Consider the following 19,643-nt stretch of genomic DNA (forward strand, 5'->3'; position numbering starts at 1 on the left):
AAAAAATGTGAGTCTGAAAAGCAGCATTGAGGTTAAACATCTCTGCAAGACTGATGCTCTAACCAGTGGCTCTCAAAGTGTGGTCCCTGGACGAAAATACTAAAAAAAAATATGTGAGTCTGAAAAGCAGCATTGAGGTTAAACATCTCTGCAAGACTGATGCTCTAACCAGTGGCTCTCAAAGTGTGGTCCCTGGACGAACATAACATCATCTGGGAACTGTGTTGAAAGCGCAAACTCAAAAATCCTGGGTTTGGGCTTAAACAGAAGGCTTGTAAAAATACAGATTTCTGGGTCTACCCTCAGGGTTTCTGATTCAGTGAGTCTGGAGTGGGGACCCAAGCCCAGCATTTTGAACATGTTCCCAGATGAAGATGATGCTGCTGGTCCACGGCCCACACTGTGAGAATCACAGCGGCTGTAAAGCTGGATGAAAGTCTCGATTTTTACTCTTGTGCTGGCTTTTAAAAGGGGAGTTCATTAATATGCTTCCTGCTATTGTTAGATAAATAAATACAAACTAAAAACTACAGTTAGAAATTCTTTTCCACCATTTGTAGTAGCAGATCAACAACTCTGACAATACTCAGGACTGGGGAAGGTGTAGGTAGCAGGCACACTGGTTTTGGACAGACTGGCACAGCCCTTAGAGGGCAATGTGGCAAGATCCCAGCCACGCTTTAATGGTTGGTGTTGTGTGCTGTCAAGTCAGAACCGACTTACAGCTGACCCTCCTGCGGGTTTCCAGAGGCAGTTAATCGCAATTAATGCTTTTGTGAGTATATTAACTCCACTTCTGGAAAATTTTATATTGCATGTAAGGTCCCTTGGTGGCTCAATGAGATGTGTTATCACTAAAGAATGGCAGTGTGGCCTCACCCCATGGCACCACAGAAGAAAGGCTTGGCAGACTGCTTTCACGAAGATCACAGCCTGGGAAACCTGAAAGAGCAATTCTACCGACACATGGGCTCACCCTGAGCTGGCACTGACTCAACAGCAACTGAATTAGTTTGTGCTGTAGACACACAGACATGTGTTCACGGTAGCACTGTTCATTGTAGCACTATTAAGAGAAGCAAAAGAATGCAACTGCCTACATTTCCATCTCAACATCAAAAAAACAAAGGCTCTCACCATTGAGCCAACAGGCAACATCATGATAGATGGAGAAAGTATTGAAATTGTCAATGTTTTCACCTTGCTTAGATAAACAATCAACACCCTCAATACCAGCAGTTAGAACATTAGGAAATGTACTGTATTGGGCAAGTCTGCCATCAGGGACTGCTCCAAAATACTGAAGAGCAATGATGTCAGTTTGAAGACTAAGGTACAATTGATTCTGGTCATGGTCTTTCCAATCACTTGCTATGAATTTGGGAGCTGGACGGTGAATAAAGATGATATAAGAACTGATGTCTTTGAGTTGTGGTGTTGGAGAAGAGTATGGAATAACCCATGGACTTCCAAAGGAACAAACATGTATATCTTAGAGTAAGTGCAGAGATAAAGATGACAATGCTTTGCTTCTCATACTTTGGGCATGTTGTGAGAAGAGGCGATTATTTGGAAAGGGACACCATGCTGGGAAGGTGGAGAATTGGTGAAAGAGATGGACAGACACAGTGACTGCAGCAATGGGCTCAAGTGTGTCAGAGATGATGAGGGTGGCACAGGATCAATGAAGCACTATACTGCTGTGGGAAAACCATGAGGTAGAGGCAGATACGCTGACATGGAATGAGCCAAGCTGTCTTATCAAGGATAAATGCCTGGGGCAGATCAATGGGGATGGGACAATCTCATGGATGTATAAAAACCTGCCTTCATCAAGGTGACTCCAACCGCAACAAGGATGTAAATCTTTACAGAAGTAGATGGGCTCATTTTTCTCCCAAGGTGGTGGATTTGAACTGCTGACCTTAAAAAGTAAGCAGCTCCACACTCACTCCAATGTGGCCCAAGACTCCGTTAGGGATGTATGAGAGATTTTAAAGTGATTGTCTGTGTACATTTAATTCACTGCTTATTCTCCAGACAAAAACTATAACAGATACTGAGTCTGTGGGAGTGGAGATAGATTATGCTTCTAAAGACTTACATCTATATACACACTTTTGAACGAACTGCATGTTTAAAAAATATTCTTGTGATGAAATACATATAGCAAAACAATTGGCACTTCAGCCATTTCTGCATGTACAATTCAGTGACATAAATCACTCTCCTTGGCCTTGGCCAATATTTTCCTGCTTAAGAAATAGAACAGAGGAATTTATTTTAAGCTGTAACCAAATCCTTACTTAATCTATTTCCTTAGGCTCCTGTCTAACCTCATTCACGCTTGGGCTAGTTAATGCTGTTTTGTTTTGTCTTGTGAATGCGTCTCTATGAGATTACAAACTCAGTAAAGCAAAGAGCTAATATGGGTCTTGTTCATGGCTGTGTCTGCAGGCCGTGTGCTTTGTGGGCACGGGGTCAGTGTTACCTAGATGAATGGACAAGAGTGGGCACAGTACACTGAACACCCAGTACAAAGAACTTAGACATGAATCACAGATGACGAGGCCGACGTGGAGGGATGACGTGACTCATGTTACCTCACATGGTGAGGAAGTGGGAGTGCCAGACTCTGAACCCACATCTAACCCCAAAGCCCAGTTCTTGTACTCTGTAGCATAAATCTACAGACGTGACAGCATTCAGGGGTTTGCTTGTTAATCATTAACAGTTTTCTCACTGCCAGAACCCTTTTAGGCTCCTGTGTCTTTACTCAGGTTTAAGCTTAATTATTGGGACCTGGAGCAGATGCTCACATGTCACTGGGGCAGTTACAACACTCAGATTTGCCACCTGTCTGAGGAGTAATTACAGCTAATTATGGAGGCACTTTGGGAGCCTCGATTTAATGAAACCCAAACACATCTGATTTGGATAAAAGGCCAGCCCTGCCTGATGCGGGGCAAGCTGGTGGGGTGTTTCAGGAAGAGCTGGCAGCTTTCTGGACACGGTGTGTCTGCCCAGCTCCAGGGTAGGGGTGTCCACCAGGCTGTTCAGAGGCCTGTCTGATATCTCCACCCGTGTCAGGTGCCAAATACCCTCAGAGACCAGGGGGCCCCTCCCTGGACTGTTTTACTGAGAGATACAGCTTCTTAATTCTAGGAGGATCTGTTAATCTGTATCTTAATTCTAGAAGGATCTTAATGAGGTCTATGTATTTAATCCTTACAGACTTAGCACTAGTGTAGTAACAAGATTTAGACATCTAATCTTTTATTGCTGTTTGTAAAGACAAGATGAAAGATGAGACACCGACCTGGCCATGGGAGAGCTGGGGATGATGGGACCATCTTGGAAAGGTTCCTGTGCTGAAGTCAGGAAAGACTATTGATGGTACCTCCCACTCTGAAAGGAAGACAAGGCAGAGCCTGCCTGAAAGGTGCTATTTCAACAGCCATTTCCCCTGATGCACTGACGTGACTAGAGAGGCGAGGACACCGGAGACACGGTGTTTCTGGGCACAGGCACTTTGAGTCATCTGCGTCCTCCACGGGCTGGCACAGGGTGGGTGTGCACAAGTGTTTGCTGGAGAAGACGGAAGGCTGAATCATGTGGAACAAAAGCTTCCAATACCTGTCAGTGCCGCGGTGCCGGGGATAGGAGAGAAGGGCTGAAACACCGCTCCCACGAAATCTAATCCAGGAGAACAGTGCGGTCAGGCCAAACGCAGAGGGGTTGGGCCTAGCAGACCCTGCCATTTTCAAAGTGTGTGTGTGAGTCACTTCTCCAAGCTCGGGGGAAGCTAATGCAAAACTGAGTCACTCGGGAAGAAAATAGCTGTAGGAATAAAAAGTAAGTCATCTCTGCTAATCAGATTCACTGGTCTTGTCCTTATCTCGGAAACAAAGATTTTCACCAGTGGGTAGCTTTGGCTTTCTCTTGCCTAATATGTGGTTGCTGGCTGTCACCGGGTTGATTCTGACTCATGAGGACCCCATGTGTGTGGAGCAGAACTGCCCCAAAGGGTTGTCCAGGCTACGACCTCTCAGGGGCAGATGGCCACGCCTGCCTTCTGAGGTGCCCCTGGGTGATGTGAACCGAGCATGTAACTAACTGCTTATGCCACGGAGGACTCCTTCTCCAGGCACGTGCAAAATCTCTCAAACCCTTTGCCATCAAGGCAGAACCGACCCATAGATGACCCTCTACAGGGTTTCTGAGAGGCTGTAAATTACCTGGGAGGAGACTTCCCATCATTGTTCCTTGGAGCAGCTAGCAGATTCGAACTGCCCATCTTTGAGTTGGCAGTGCAATTCTCTACCCACCAGGTCACCAGAGCTAGCTAGCTCTCACCCGGAAGCACAGACCTATCACTGCCTCTCCACACTTCTGCTCTTCATCTGACCCATCACCACATCCTCTGTCCAGCAGCATCACACCTCTATCCAGGGCTCCAGGCAGGTCTCACCAGGGTTTCACTAAGATGGCTGAGTTTTCAGAAATTCACTCCTGCAGCTTTCACATGCTCTCTCCTCCTCCCTCTCTTTTCTATATCTCAGAAGATACAGAAAAGGATGTGGAGATGGCAGGACTTCCTCGCCATGTGTCCCGTCTGCCTTGATAAGACTACTATTGGAAGTTATGCATCTCAAAGTTGTCAATCTGGAATCAGAACTCAATCCCAAATTGCGTATGCATCCTTGGCAGATGTGGGAGGTGGACAGGAGTATTCAAGTTCATGGTCCATCAAATGTACTAGGTAGGAGGGCAGTAAAACAAAGCAGAAATGGTTTAAAAATGACTCTCGACAACTCCTTCTTGTGAGATGTCTTGGATCAGGGACAATCTCTGTAGCATGTTTTAGGCAGGGTGACCACACCTCTGGGTTTGCCTGACAAGAGTCCTGGAGTTTCATCTGTTGTTTCAATGCAGTTATTAATAAAGCCCCTTTTCATTCTCAAAAGTTTTTCTATGACTGAAATGCTGCTCTCTGAACAAAGCTGTCTGAGTTTTACCTTGAGATTCCAAGAAAGTTGAAAAGAAAAAAAAATCTCACAAAAAGACCCAACAAAAAACTCGCCCCAAAACAAACACTACACCATACCACACACAAAAACAAACCCAAACCCAACCCAAATCCTTCTAGTACAAGACTTAGCACACACACCCTTTTAGCCAGAAAGTCAAGAGTTTAGAGATTAAAAAAAAAAAAATTCCCTTCTTTACTACTTAAACTCACAAGAAAAGGAAATTTAAACCTTTGGAGACTTGTTCTCATGCCCAAAAGCCCCAGTGTAGTGTTTTGGTCAGAGATGGGTAACCAGCTCTTAGAAACCTCAGGCTCTGAAGGGACACTGCAACCTTATGGGATTCAAGCCAGGCGGTTATTTTTATTTCTTATCGCCTGCTATAGAAGACTTTTAGAATCCATTTCTTTCTTTCCCCCTCACTTCAAATAAAGATGAAACTTTTCGGTCATAACACTTCTAGAATTAATTTTAGGAACGGAGGCCTGAAGAACCACGAGCTGGATGATTCTGGTTTTCAGCTCATTTCCTTGGCTGGTGGGCTTGTCCAGCTCTCCTTTACTCCAAACATGAATGGTTGACTGTTGCAATGAGACACAAGGCCAGAAATGGGGAAAGAAGGCACAGACTGCTTTCTGATTTCACTGGTCTCCTCCAGCACTGATCAAACACTGACTAAGCCAGAAGAGCAAAGTGACTGATAAAAAGGAAGCCACTGCTTCAGGACTGTATAATAATAAAAGGTTAGGTCCGTAAAAATATACTTCAACATACATATTTTTTAAGACGTCTACATCGTCCTTTATTTACCAAGTGTTATTCATACAGAAGACAGGGGTTTGGGATCTGGCCTGGGCTCAGTAAGAACATTTAGTAGACAGTCTAAAGTTCACTCTTACAGCCTCTACTGTTCACAGGGGCTTCATGTTTTACTTTTGTTTCATAGTAGTTAATGTCATCTAATGCCAGGTTATAATTTAATTCATCAAAGGGAAAGATTAAAGTCTTTTCATTAAAAAAAAATCTATGAACTAGATTTTAATAAATTTTTTCATTTTTATTATTTTTTTTGTGTGTGTACTGTCAAATTGGATTTGACTGGTACAGGAGGAGATCGTCTCTCCTTCTCCAGCAAAGCATCTGGAGGATTCGAACTGCTCATCTCTGGGATTGCAGTGCAGGAACGAGTTTTGTTTTGTTTTTAATTGACATGAGATGTGTGAAAAACAGTTTCTTAAAGAATGAAAATACAGCCAATAGAGCAGCTTGCCAGCACTGATGGGAAGAGCTGACTCTGAAGCCAGTGGAAGACGCAGCTCTGAGCCAGACGGGTATAAAGCCAGCCTTTGACCACCAGATTTGGCAAGGTCAATAATTTAAGGTTGGAACACAAGCTCTATCTCCTTCAAAACAACTGCCCAGAGCCTGACCATCCTTACAGAGAATCAAAACGCAAACGGAACTCAAACCAGAAAGTATTTACTTAGCCAGCACAATTTCTCTAACTGGTCCTTGCAAAAAAAGTCCATACAAGGTAATTAGTATCAAGCTGATAAAGACAGAGGTCATGTAACTGCTCAAGTGAATGTTCACCTTTTCTTTTCTCAATTTCTCCTCTCAACTCCCATTTTATCAGACTGGAAATCACAGGCTTTTTTGATGCTACATTTTCTGGGTTTATCTCTTTATATGATACACGCACACTCAATGCAGCTGAACTGGAATCCACTCAGAGCTGACCCTCCACTGGGTCTCCAATACTGGAGACCACCCTGGAGGAGACTGTCCATAAACCAAGGAGATGCCCCGGTGGATTCAGACGGCTAGCGAAGTGAGGCCTGCGAGTCAGCACCTCAACTCCCTGTGTATGGTACACAAGAGCTCCCGAACTGTTTGGTTATGCACTATTGAACTGGAAGTGACTCACAGCTCATCCTTCATTGAGTCAGTAAATTGGGCAGGACGAGATAGTCCATCTTTTTCCCATGGAGCAGCTGGTGGATTTGAACCATGTACCTTTGAATTGGGAACACAACTCTTTACATTAAGCCACCAGAGCTCCCTATCTCTATACTAGATGTAGGAAATGAACAAAAACAAATTATAAAAATGAAAATCTGATTCCTGTCCTTGAAAAGGTTGCAGCTGGAAAACACTCTCTTTGGATAAACCCACCCAATAAGCTTAGCCTACACACATAGAAAGGGGCGCTCTGGGGACCTAGTGGTAAGAAGCTGCTCTGCATTCCTGAAGACACGTGGTTTGAATCCACCAGCTGCTCTGCGGGAGAAGGATGGCCAGCCTCCTCCTGTGCGATTAACTGCCTCTGAAAACTTGCTGGAGAGTCAGCTATAAGTCAGTTCCAACTTGATGGCCCAAAACAACAACAATACCACACACATAAACATTCAGCAGCACGTGCTAGTGCTAAATAAAGATTAACTAGTCCCATGCAAAGAAGCTCTGATGGTTTAGTGCAGTATGTGCTGAGCTGAGCTGCTAGTCCAAAGGCCAGAAGTTCAAACCCACTAGCTACACTGAAGGAGGACAATGAGGCAGCCTTCATTCATAAAGATTTCCAGCCTCAGATACCAGATGGAAAGGGGGCCTTGAACTGACTCCGCAGCGGGGGCCTGGCTTTTGGCTTTATTGTCCCACTTATTTTCCTTAATGAATTTTTCTTTCAACGGCAGTATGAAGGTTTTTAAGTCACAAGAAAAACATATTCATGCCTTCTGTTTAAGACAGATCTATTTCAAGCAATTTCCAATCATATCTGAGAAGATGTCCAAATAGAAGAGATTAATGCTTACATGCTTTGGAGCACAACTGGTTTGATCAGTGGGAGATGGGGTTGCATGACAGGCAGGGAAGGAGACAGGGCTTTGCGTTAACACCACTGCAGTCTTCTTTGGTTCAAAACCAAAGTTGCAGAAGGTCAAAGGGTCTTCAGATGCCTGGATGCCTGACACAGGCTTCAAGTGCCATCCAGTCTACACAGGGAGGCTCCACACAGCCCTAATGTTCATTCATCTGGGACGTACACCTTTGTAAAATGTCACCTGACACCTGCAAACCATCACCTTTGCCTCTATTCAGTCAGCATTCTGTAAACACTGATATTGTGTATGTTTTCTACAGGCCTGCTAGGATTCTGGCCCTGGGGGGTGATATAAAAAGAGCAGGCTAGACTTCTGTTCAGGGATTTGCAGGCCCTGGGCCACCTGTACAGCTTAGTGGCCATGGGGAAGGGCTGGATCACCCAGTAAATGAGGTAGGCACAGGCTGTCATGTGCCTCCTTACTAATCTGTAATAAACAGTTTCACATGGTTTTCTCCACATTCTTTACTAAGACTATGTGCACTGATTAGTAAATTAGCACAAATAAGCCTGTGCTTACAAATAAGCTGGCTTACTGTCCTGTCCCTATCATGAACCACACATCTGAAAAGAGGCTCTGATACTGCACGAAGGCGCTGCAGGGCTGGAAGGGAGACTGGTGGCAGCCTGTGCTTGCTCCTGGGGTCATTCCACACTGCTCTCGGCCATGGTCTGGTGCTCGCGTACACACCATCCCAGGAGGAATCCAGGGGCCCCGAGGAGACCTCACTCACTCACCCCACGCTGTGCTCCTTGTTCCTAGGGTCCTTCCACACTGCCCAGGGGCCATGGCCTGGTGCTCAAGTACATGCCATTCCAGGGAGGCCAACCTGGTGTCATGCGCTCCAGGGAACCCATGAATACCTCATCTACTCACCCCATGTGGAGAAGGCAGACCCAAGTGGGGATCTGTGAAAAGTGGCTCAATAAACCTAACAGCCAATTGCAATATATAGACCTAATTTGGACCCTGACTTAAACAGTAATTTAAAACCACTACTTGCTTGCCAGTTTGCTGTATTGTGCTGTATTGGCTTCTCTGTCGCTGTGATGAGGGAAGGTATCCCACGAGAATGTCAACAACTAGCGGGGCCACCTGTGGTACACACGTTTCAGTGGAGTCTCCAGACTAAAAAAAGATTAGGAAGAAAGGCCGGGCTATCTACCAAGGAAAATGCTATGATCACAAAGGACCACTGTCTGATACTGTAGTGGAAGAAGAGCCCCTTGGGATGGAAGGCATTCAAAATACACAGGACCTGTAACTCTGAACTTGAACACACGATTGTTCTGTTGTACTCAGATCACCATGAGGTAGAGCAGACTCAATGATCTATTACTGATATAATTTAAAAATGAAGAAAGAGGAAAGCAGGAGTAACTGAAACCTAAGCAAATATTGGCAATTAAGGACTACAGTAGAATTTTTCTTGCGTGATGATGTTATTATGGCACTTTTTTTTTTTAAAATATGGAACGCTTCACGAATTTGCGTATCATCCTTGCGCAGGGGTCATGCTAATCTTCTCTGTATCGTTCCAATTTTAGTATATGTGCTGCCGAAGCGAGCACTATTATGGCACTTTTTAAACAAAGAGTCTGCACTGCCTCTTTATACACACACAGATAAAACATTGCACGTCTGGGGTTTGCTTCCAAATTATCTTTGACCAGGGATGCAGAGAAGCTGGAGGAAACAAGACTGACCATGAGATGAGTAGCACAAGAGTCTACCTACCTCAAGGACATTCTACTAGTGTCTCTCTTGAGTGTTTAAACATTTCCATATACAAGTTAAAACAAAGGCAACTGAAGAGGTAACAAGGGCTGTGCAAGACCTGAACCCATGTCTCTCAACCCTCAACGACTCCCAGGACTGGGCTGCGGGCACTGGTGGACTTACTAGCTTCATGGGGATTCCATGGTCAGCCAGGTTGACAAGCCCTGGAACCTGCACAAGGTGAACTGGGAGACTCTCCGTGGAAGAAATAAAGGAAGACCTGAAGCAAAATGTCATGTTCCTGGGTGGGAAAAGAATGTACTATGAAAGTAAGCATTTCCAAGTTGATTTGCAAGCTAAGATTTACGTACAAAACCTACAGCTCAATGTGCTAGAGCTGGCAGTGGCTGTTTCCCTTTCCGGTAAGGACGCACCTTCCCCCGCCCGCTGCAGTTTGACTTGTCCGTGGCCTGACCTCTACCATTTCTGGGCAGAATTCTGAGACACGTCCCTTCCCCCAGGACCTGCTCTGGCTGTGTCCCTGAGTGAGGACAGAGGTACAAAACCCCCAAACAACCCAAGGTGGACAGTGGGAGAAAGATATAAATCTTTGGTTTTAAAACACTGAGATTCGTGGGTTGTTTTTACACCATAATCAGGTTCATTTTGATGGATAAATTCAACACAGAACTTGAACAAACAATTATAAAAGTCCAGCTGAAAAAAAAAAAACAGGCTAGGGGACAAAAGCTACTCCTAAGAATTAATGAGACAGGGTTAGTACTAACAATAGCAAACTGCATCACAAAGTAACAATAAGTACAAATGCACAAATGATCCTAGGTGGAGAAACAAATGTTGACAAAAACATTTGTACTGATGCTAACTGTCCTATACCGTGCCATCCTCACAATCTCTGGCACACTCAAGCCCACTCCTGCAGTCACTGTGCCAATCCATCTGGTTAAAGGTCTTCTCTTCCTTTGCGGTCCTTCCACTTTTCCAAGCATGATGCCTCTTTTCCAAGGAATAACCTCTCCTAGCAACATGCCCAAAGCATCTAGATGAAGTTTCCTCATCTTTGCCTCCAAGGAGCATTCTGGCTGCACTTTTCCAAGACATAGCTGTTTGTTCTTTTGGCAGTCTGTGGGATATTTAGTGCTCTTCTCCAACACCATAGCTCAAAGGCATCAATTCTTCTCTGTCATCCTTATTCACTGTCCAGCTCTTAGATGCTCAGTAAGTGATTGAAAAGACCACGGCCTGAATCAGGCACACCCTGAGCCCTTAAACTAACATCACCACGCCTCAATAATTTGAAGAAGTACCTGACTGCAGACTTTCCTAGTACAATATGTCTCCTAAATGCATTAGGCCTATTTTATTAAAGAATTGCTCCTGATTCACCAGCCCAGGGACACATTCATTAAAAGCACATAATTTTAAACTGAAATGACAGCGTGTGAGCTCAGGCTCAGTGACCTGCTCAAGGCCATGGAGCTGGTGCAGCACCCCCGGGGTAGTATGTAGATTCAGAGATAGTCTCCAGACCTAGCTCCCCGCAGACCCTGTCCCACACTGAGCTCACCTTTCCTCTGCTCCCCCAACCAGGAGATTCCCCTGACCTGGTGACACCTCCCAGTCTGGTCTCCTGTAGCACAGGCCTCTGGGCTGAGGGGATCTGGCTTTTCTACTAGTTCTGAGAAGATACTAGAAGATGAGGCAGCTAGAAACAGTCCATGTTTAGCTCCTCTACCTACTGGCTCGATACCTTGCTCCAATTACTGACCTATACCTCTGGCTGTCCCCCTGACCCCAGAGAATGCTAGTATCCACCTTGTTATGGAGGGGACAGGGATAACAGTGTCTAGGTGAGGTAGCAGCCCAGCACGTGGCCATGGTGCAGGCCCTCATTGGCCCTTCTGTTATGTTGGTGCATTGAGCTGCCAAATAGTGGCCCCAAGTCCCTATCTCAGGCCCTGGGGCCAAGATATGCCTCCCCAACCCCTATGTGTGCAGACTAATGTTTATGTTCAAGTGCAGAAATTTATCAGCTTTAATTAGCATCTGCCCATTTCTGCCTTTTGGATCCAATTCTGGATACACTGTGCCCATGTGCCCATGTCATCTTAAGGTCTAAACATTCATTCGGGTCTTCAAGCCACAGACTTGTCAGCTGCTGAAGAGTCGCTGTAAGATGTGTGTCTTTTGAGAGTGGAAGGGGTGTGAAGTAGAAAATGCCACACTCTACCTGGCACAGAGCACCTGTTACAGCGTGCTCTTCGCTGAGGGAGAAAACATCCGTATTTGTTAGAAACAGCAGCATAACGTCGGGCAACCTTGCTAGAAGACAAGGTGACAATGTCCATACACAAGAGCATAAAGAAACGTCGGCACCACAATCCATTCCTGCCAAGTTGCTCAGAAGAAGTTATTACAGAGACGAGAACAAAAATTTCTTCACACAAGGTATTCATAACATCATTATTCAAAAAGAAAAATACCTTTCAAACACTTGACCTCAATGCCCTACACAGAAGAGTTAAATAAACTATGACAGAGTGACAATAGAAATGGGGCTTTAAAAAACAGTTAAGAAAACCAAAAATAACAGTTCAATATAATGATGATGCACCTTTTTGCTGGTGATTATAATATAAAGTTATTTAAATAAATCACTGTATACTGTGACTGAACTGAAAAATTACTCACACATAGATAAAGACTGACTAGGAAGATGAAAAGGAGAAACAAAATAACACAGCTGTTGTGTTGTTGTTAGGTGAAGGCATGTTGACCAGGACTCACGGCAACCCTATGAACAGCAGACCTGACCCTGTTCTGTCCTGTGCCAGCCTCACCAGCCCTGCTACCCGAGCCCAGTGCTCCAGCCATTGTGTCAATCCACCTTGTTGAGGGTTTCCTCTCTTTGGCTGACTGTTCATCCTTCCAAGCATGATTTCCAAGGGCTGGCCTCTCCTGACAACTGCCCAAAGTGTGAAAAAGTTCCATCATCCTTCCCCGCAAGAAGCACCCTTGAGGGTGGGATTATAGATACAAAGAACCAAGAGTAGTCCAGAAAACAGGGCTTCAATACTGGGCATAGCGCATGCGTCTAATTGAAGTCCAGTTCTTGGATGGAAAGGATGTGAAATCCAGCAAGTTGTTACCTATCAAGTTCCCTTCCCACTGCCAGTCACAGGCCTCATCACTACCCTGCAGTCACAGGAGTCCTGAGGAATGAGAGTCAGGGCAGCAGGGCGATGAAGGCAGAGAGCTGACAAGCCCAATCTACTTGGCTCCCAACTCTGCCCTGACACCTAAAAGGCTGGGGAGCGTGGCCAACACCTGGGAGCTTCGGGTTCCTCCATGGGATGCAGGCACAGCATCAAAAAGGCCCAGCACAAGCCGGCTGCTACCATACTGTATATCCCACCGTCCCTTCTGCTACACTTGTACACAGAATGAAAATGCTAAACGTCACAAGAAGGCTGAGGCAGAAGAAGGTTTGTGCATGCAATGAGATGCAGAAAGAGGAGTCTGCATCTACCTGGCCATGCCCCGTGCTTACCGTAGGTGAACATGCGTGGTGAGGTCAGCTCAATGTTGGGCAGGGCACCCAGGTGGTTCAGCACGGCACACCGATAGCCATTCTTCTGGGCATAGTCGACGAAGGTGCGGATGTACTGCTTTTCACTGTGATTGGCAATCCCGGGGCAGATGACCATGGTGACATCATCTACAGGGCAGAGAAGGAGACCTCAATGTACCCCACGTTTCCATGATAAACTATGTAATGAATACTACTACACATAATGGCAGGAGGGACCTTACTCTACATATTTCCACAAAATTCCCTGGGAAACATTATCTTTCCCTTCTAGTTGTTGTTGATGTGTGCCATCGAGTTGGAACCGACTCATAACTGACTCTGCTGCAGGTTTTCAGAGGCAGTAAATGCCACAAGAGGAGATTGCCCATTTTTCTCCTAAGGAGCAGCCAGTGGATTTGAACTGTGTGCCTTAGGGTTGGCAGCACAGCTCCATAACACTAAGCCACCAGAGCCAGAGCTATCTTTATCCACGTTTCTCAAACAATTTATGATTTTTAGGGGCCAGTTATAAAGAATTTCATATCCATCACAGGCAGGTACTTTTGACAATTACATTAAAAGCTAATTACTAGAAAAGTGAATAGAAAAAAAGATTTAAAAAAAAATTTTTAGTTTCAACTAATACAAAATTATTTCATCAAATTGCAAGACAGTTTCCCAACATTATTCTCAATTTCCATCCTTATCTCATTACATAAGTGATTCATGGACTAGCTGTGGACCACATTTTAATCTGGGATTAGTTAAGGATTTCTAGCTTTTTCTTAAAAGAGCAAGTTGGAAAGACACTTCTTTTGGACCCTTAGCTTCTAGCCATGTGTAATATACAACCAGTTTGGGCCGAGTCATTCTGACTCCTGGTCACTCCATGGGTGTCAGAATACATCTGTGCCCCATAGAATTTTCAGAGACAGAGGCCAGGCTGGTTCTGGGGCACTTAAGCCTCCACACAGGAACACAACTGGTGCTGAATCTTGCTGAGCAAATGCATGAATGAATGAGTGGGAAATTTTTTGCAGATTCTTTTGCACAGCAATTTTACTTTCAAGTATCTAACCTTATGCACAGATAGTTTGTGTATATACAAAATATCATAGTATACAGTGTTTACTTTCAAAGTATACATTGTAATGGCCAAGGACTGACTACAATTTAATGTCCAGACAATGGCTGCTTAGTCAAGTATTTCAAATCCCAATGATAATATGTTAATGTAGTCCTTAAAAATGAGACACCTTTTTATGAACTGTTATGTATAGAATTCAGAGTCTGAAAAAAACTTGCAGTGGCCATCCAAGGCCAAGCACTTGGCACCTATTTGCCTGAAGCAACAGAGAGAAGAGAGTCAAGAATAGGAGGAGGATATGGAATGTGTGGCTAATTAACTTCTATTGAAAAGTTCTTCCTTTGCCATGAGACTAGAAGGTCTAGATGGTGCCTGACTGCTGTTACTACAGCACTAGAGATTCTATAGAAGATTCACAACCAAAAGGGGAGAAATGCAGAATTTCTTCTTCTTCTTTTTTTAAAGCAGAATTTCTTATTGTCATAGACTTTGTACTTTCTGGAGCTAAGGAGGCTGTATGAACTCCTGAAATGAATTCTTTGAGATAATCTTTAAACCATAAGCCAAAATAATGATCTCCTATGTTTTCTTAAAGCCAAACAACAGTCTAGCTCAAAAAAGATCTACTTAAGTGAGATTCACATTGACAAGAGAAACATGAATGATAAGAACCTTCTTAGATGGACCATGAGTTTAGTTAAAGTGGAAGGAACAGCTCAGAAAATAAGGGTAAGGATAGTTGCCCAACTCAAAGAATATAATCAGTGTCATTTAACTATTGGTATAGAAACAGTTGAATTGGTGTATGTTTTGCTTTACAACAAAATATAAACATTTAGAGGAAAAAGTGAAACTGATATAGCAAGCTCTCCAACATATTAAGTAAAAATTTAAAAAGGCAAGATGCAAAAGAGGGTTATGATACATGACCCTGCATATAAAGGATACTTTTAAAAGAAATAAATAAGGTTCCTAGGTGCACAGTGTGCTGTTTATCTAAAGCCTGGTGGTTGGGACCTACACAGTGATACTGCAGAAGGAAAAGGTGAGTGCTTTTCTTCCATTAAGATCGCAGCCAAGAAAATGCTACGGGGCAGTTCTATTCTGAAAAGCTGGGCTGCTGAGAGCCAGAATCGATGGACAGCAACATAACAGCTGTCAGTGCATGAAGCGTCCACTAGCTCTGGAGCAGATGCGTGAATCTCAAGAGTGGGTAACAATGGGGAGGAGTCCAGGGCAGGTCCCAGAGGTGCGAGAGAGATTTCACCACACGGTCCTTTAACATCTTCTAAAATTTCTATCAAGGGCATGAATTATTCTATTAAAAATATGAATGTATCTTTTTTAAAAGAAAAGTTAACAGTGTTTAGGTTACTAAAGCTAATGATTCATTCTCCTCCAAAATTTAAGATATGACTTTGGGTGAAACCCTGCTGTCTAGCTACACTATGAGAACTCCTTAAGCTCAAGAGGAAGGGACTGGGACAGCTTGAGCCAGGACCAAAAGTTAAGATAAAAGCAATGAAAAAATTCTTAATGCTGGTAAGGATATATGCAAATGAGCAGGCAACTTTAAAATATGCATAAGGAAGTTTAACAAGTTTATATACTTTGAGCAAGTATTTCTAATTCTGGAAATCTTGCTGACAATTTTATGATTTAGAATGTTCATCACAGAATTATTTATGGTGACAAAACTGTAAATATCCAACCAATTGCTAAGCAGACTCTGTGTTGTGGTGGCCCATGTGTGTCAGAGCAGAACTGTGCTCCACAGGTTCCCAGTGGGTGGTTTTCAGATATGACCAGGCCTTTCTTCCAAGGCACTTCTGGACAGATTCAAACTTTCAACATTTTGTTAGTAACCAAATACATTAACTCAGGGACTCTGCCCAACAATAAAAGAATGGCTAACTTATGGTGTGACTATAATTATGGAACAGTATCACATCACAGAATATTAAGTAATCATGACTTTTTAATTTTGAAGACTTTTAATGGCATAGGAAAAATTTACAACAACAATCATAGTAATTAAAATTTTGGACACACTACACAGAACTGAAAGAATATGTTAATGGTATGCTGGACAGTGACTTTTTTTTTTTAAGTCAAAGAAAATTCACCTACTCTCATTTATGGACTATACATTATCTGTCATTTTGCATTTATGACAATGTTGTTGTTGTTGTTAGATGCTACTGAGTCGAGCACGACTCATAGCAACCCTCTGAACAAAGTATCTAAACCCTCTTCTATCCTGCCCTATCCTCACACTTCCTGACACACAAGAGCCCACTGCAGCAGTCACTGTGTCAATCCTCCTGGTTGAGGGTTTTCCTCTCCTTCATTGACCCTCCATGCTTCCCAGCATCATGTCCTCCGAGGGATAACACCTCTTAGCAACATGTTCAAAGTATGTGACGTGAAGCCTCATAATTCTTGCCTCCAAAGAGCACTCTGGCTGCACCCTCTCCAAGACATATCTGCTTGTTCTCTTGGCCGTCCATGGGCTAGTTACTGCTCTTCTCTGACACCACGGTTCATAGGCATTGATTTTTTTCCCCATCATCCTTATTCATTGTCCAGCTCTCAGGTTGATGATGATGATGATAATGATAATGATAATAATAATAAAATCTACTCTTTGTTTTGTGTATTAGTGACATGATGGGCAAGAATAACACTGGCTGTGGTGGTCAGTCTTTGACTTTGTGTTGGTCGACTCTGACAGTTATATAATGATGTCATCTGGCAGTTATATAATTTTACTTAAAATTCCATGTAGACATCCTTCAAGTTGTGATCTGATATGGTCATCCTTCATTTTCACATAATGATTTTCAAATGAATGATCTGGTGTGGTGTTAGGACTTCTGAGAACGGCTTTTCTATCTGTCATCTTAGCCCCAGCCCAGGGGCAGGGTCTCCAGCTGCCTCAACTGTGGACACACGGTTTGCTGCTGATCAACATCTTTAAGAACACTGACAGCTATGAGACCAACATGAGAGAGAGGTCACCAGATTGTAGTGAAAATGTGGCAGAAATGCTGGCGAGGTTGTGGAGAAACTGGAACCCTTATTCACTGTTGGTGGGAGTATAAAACAGTGCAGCAACTGTGGAAGGCAGTATGGGTATGGTACTTTTTCAAACAGTTGGAACTAGAAATACCATTTGACCCAGCAATTCCACTACTGGGAATATACCCCAAAGAGACCATAACTGATACCGAAACAGATATATGCACACCCATGTTTATCACAGCTTTGCTCACAATAACAAGGAGTTGGAGACAACCTAAGGGCCCATCAACAAACAAATGGATAGAGAAGCTCTGGTATATTCACACAAAGGAATACTATGCTGCATTGCAAAACAAGAAACTCATGAAATATTACGCAAAATGCATGACCCTGGAGGACATTATGCTGAGTGAAATATCTCAGTCATAAAAGAACAAAAATACTGCATAGTGCTACTGTTGTAAAACAGGACTGACATTGGGGTTGGGGGGAGACTGAGAAAGATGGGATAAATTATGTATTCTGCATTGAAACAGAATGAGGGAGAGAACTGTTTAAAAGGGATATATGATTTGATATTGTCATGGGAGGAGTCCACAACGAAGGTTGCAAAGTGAGTGGACTTGGGGGGAGGGATTGTATAACAATGAAAGAATTTTTCTTTTCTTTTCTTTTTTTTTTTTGGTGGGTTGTTAGTTGTTACTTTATTTTGTTGACCATTTTTTTTCCCAACAATATATGTTAGAAACCTAAAAGAGAAGCTTTTTTACATATATTTTTATAACACTTATTTTTGGACACTAAGAGTTCCTGCGACTAACGTGTATTACAATCATTTTCCCAACAGACCACAGGCTCTCAATGAGCCTATTTTCAATAAGACCAGGTGATTTTTATTTATTTTTTTTAATATATACTTACAGAATGAGTTCATTTATTTTTCAGTAAGCTGAAAAGTTTGGAAGGATGTACTCACAAGTAATTAGTGAATCATTCCTATCCATTCTTTTTTTTAATAATTTTAATGAACATTTACAGAGATTTTGGATTTCCATTCATTCATTGCTGCACTTCTCTCCCCACCCAGCCCTGCCCCCAACCCCAGTTCGCTCCTCTCTTTGAAAAGTAAAATAAACATTCTTTCCCTGGTACACAATCCCCTCCGCACCCCTCCCACCGCCCCAAGTACATTCTACTATGCAACCTTAATTGTGGACTCTTGTGATAACTATAATACTCTATCATATATCTCTTTTAAATTATTCTCTTCCTCATTTGTTTCAGTGCAGTATACACAATTTATCCAGTTTTTCTCAGTCTTACCACAACCCTGTTATCAGTCCCATTTTACAGCAGTGGCACCATGCAATATTTGTCCTTTTACGACTGAGCTATTTCACTCAGCATCATGTCCTCCAGGGTCACCCATTTTAAATGATATCGCATGAGTTCCTTGTTTTTCAATGCAGCATAGTATTCCATTGTGTGAATATACCACAGTTTCTCTATCCATTCATTTGTGGATGGGCACCTGGGTTGTTTCCAACTCCTTGCTATTGTGAACAAAGCCGCGATAAACATGGGTGTGCATATATCTGCTTGGATGTCAGTTATGGTCTCTTTGGGGTATATTCCCAGTAGTGGAATTGCTGGGTCAAATGGTATTTCTATTTGCAACTTTGACAAAGTGCCATACCACCTTCCACAGTGGTTGTACCATTTTACATTCCCACCAACACTGAATAAGGGTTCCAGTTTCTCCACAACCTCGTCAGCATTTGTTGCTTGATGTTCGTTAAATTTTGCTATTCTGTCTGGGGTGAGATGATATTTCATAGTTGTTTTGATTTGCCTCTCTCTTAGAGCTAGGGATTTTGAACATGTCTTCTTTGGTGAAGTGTCTGTTCATATCCTGTGTCCATTTTCAATTGGATTGTTTACCTTTATCTTGTTATGGTGCTCAAGTATTTTATAAATTCTAGATATAAGTCTCTTATCCAGTCTGTGGCTTCCCTTTTTACCCTGTTGGAGAAGTTTTTGGATATGCATAGGGATTCAATTCTTAGAAGGTCCCATTCATCTATTTTATCTTTTCCTGGTTGTAGATCTTTTACTTTTCAAAGAGAAGAGTGAACTGGGGAGGAGGGAGGTTTGGGCAGGGAGAAAAGTACAACAATGAATGAATGGAAATCCAAAGTCTCTCTAAACTTTCATTAAAATTAATAATAAGAGAAGAAAAAAAAGAGAAAGAAAATGTGACAAGACACAGCCTAATGGAGCCAGGGCCAGAGCCCTGAGATGAACTCTGA

At 43.1% G+C, this 19,643-nt stretch overlaps 1 protein-coding gene across 1 annotated transcript in view; it reads right to left on the reverse strand.

Moving 5' to 3' along the window:
- Positions 1-19,643, reverse strand: part of ABHD2 (abhydrolase domain containing 2) — a 97,112-nt gene that overhangs the window by 24,763 nt on the left and 52,706 nt on the right. Inside the window, exon 3 of the mRNA XM_006885174.1 lies at positions 13,203-13,370. Within this exon, the coding sequence (XP_006885236.1) occupies positions 13,203-13,370 (168 nt within the window). The remainder of the gene's footprint in view (positions 1-13,202; positions 13,371-19,643) is intronic.

Source organism: Elephantulus edwardii, unplaced genomic scaffold, assembly GCF_000299155.1.
Source record: "Elephantulus edwardii isolate Elephantulus edwardi_28Jun2011 unplaced genomic scaffold, EleEdw1.0 scaffold00041, whole genome shotgun sequence".
Lineage (NCBI taxonomy): Eukaryota > Metazoa > Chordata > Mammalia > Macroscelidea > Macroscelididae > Elephantulus > Elephantulus edwardii.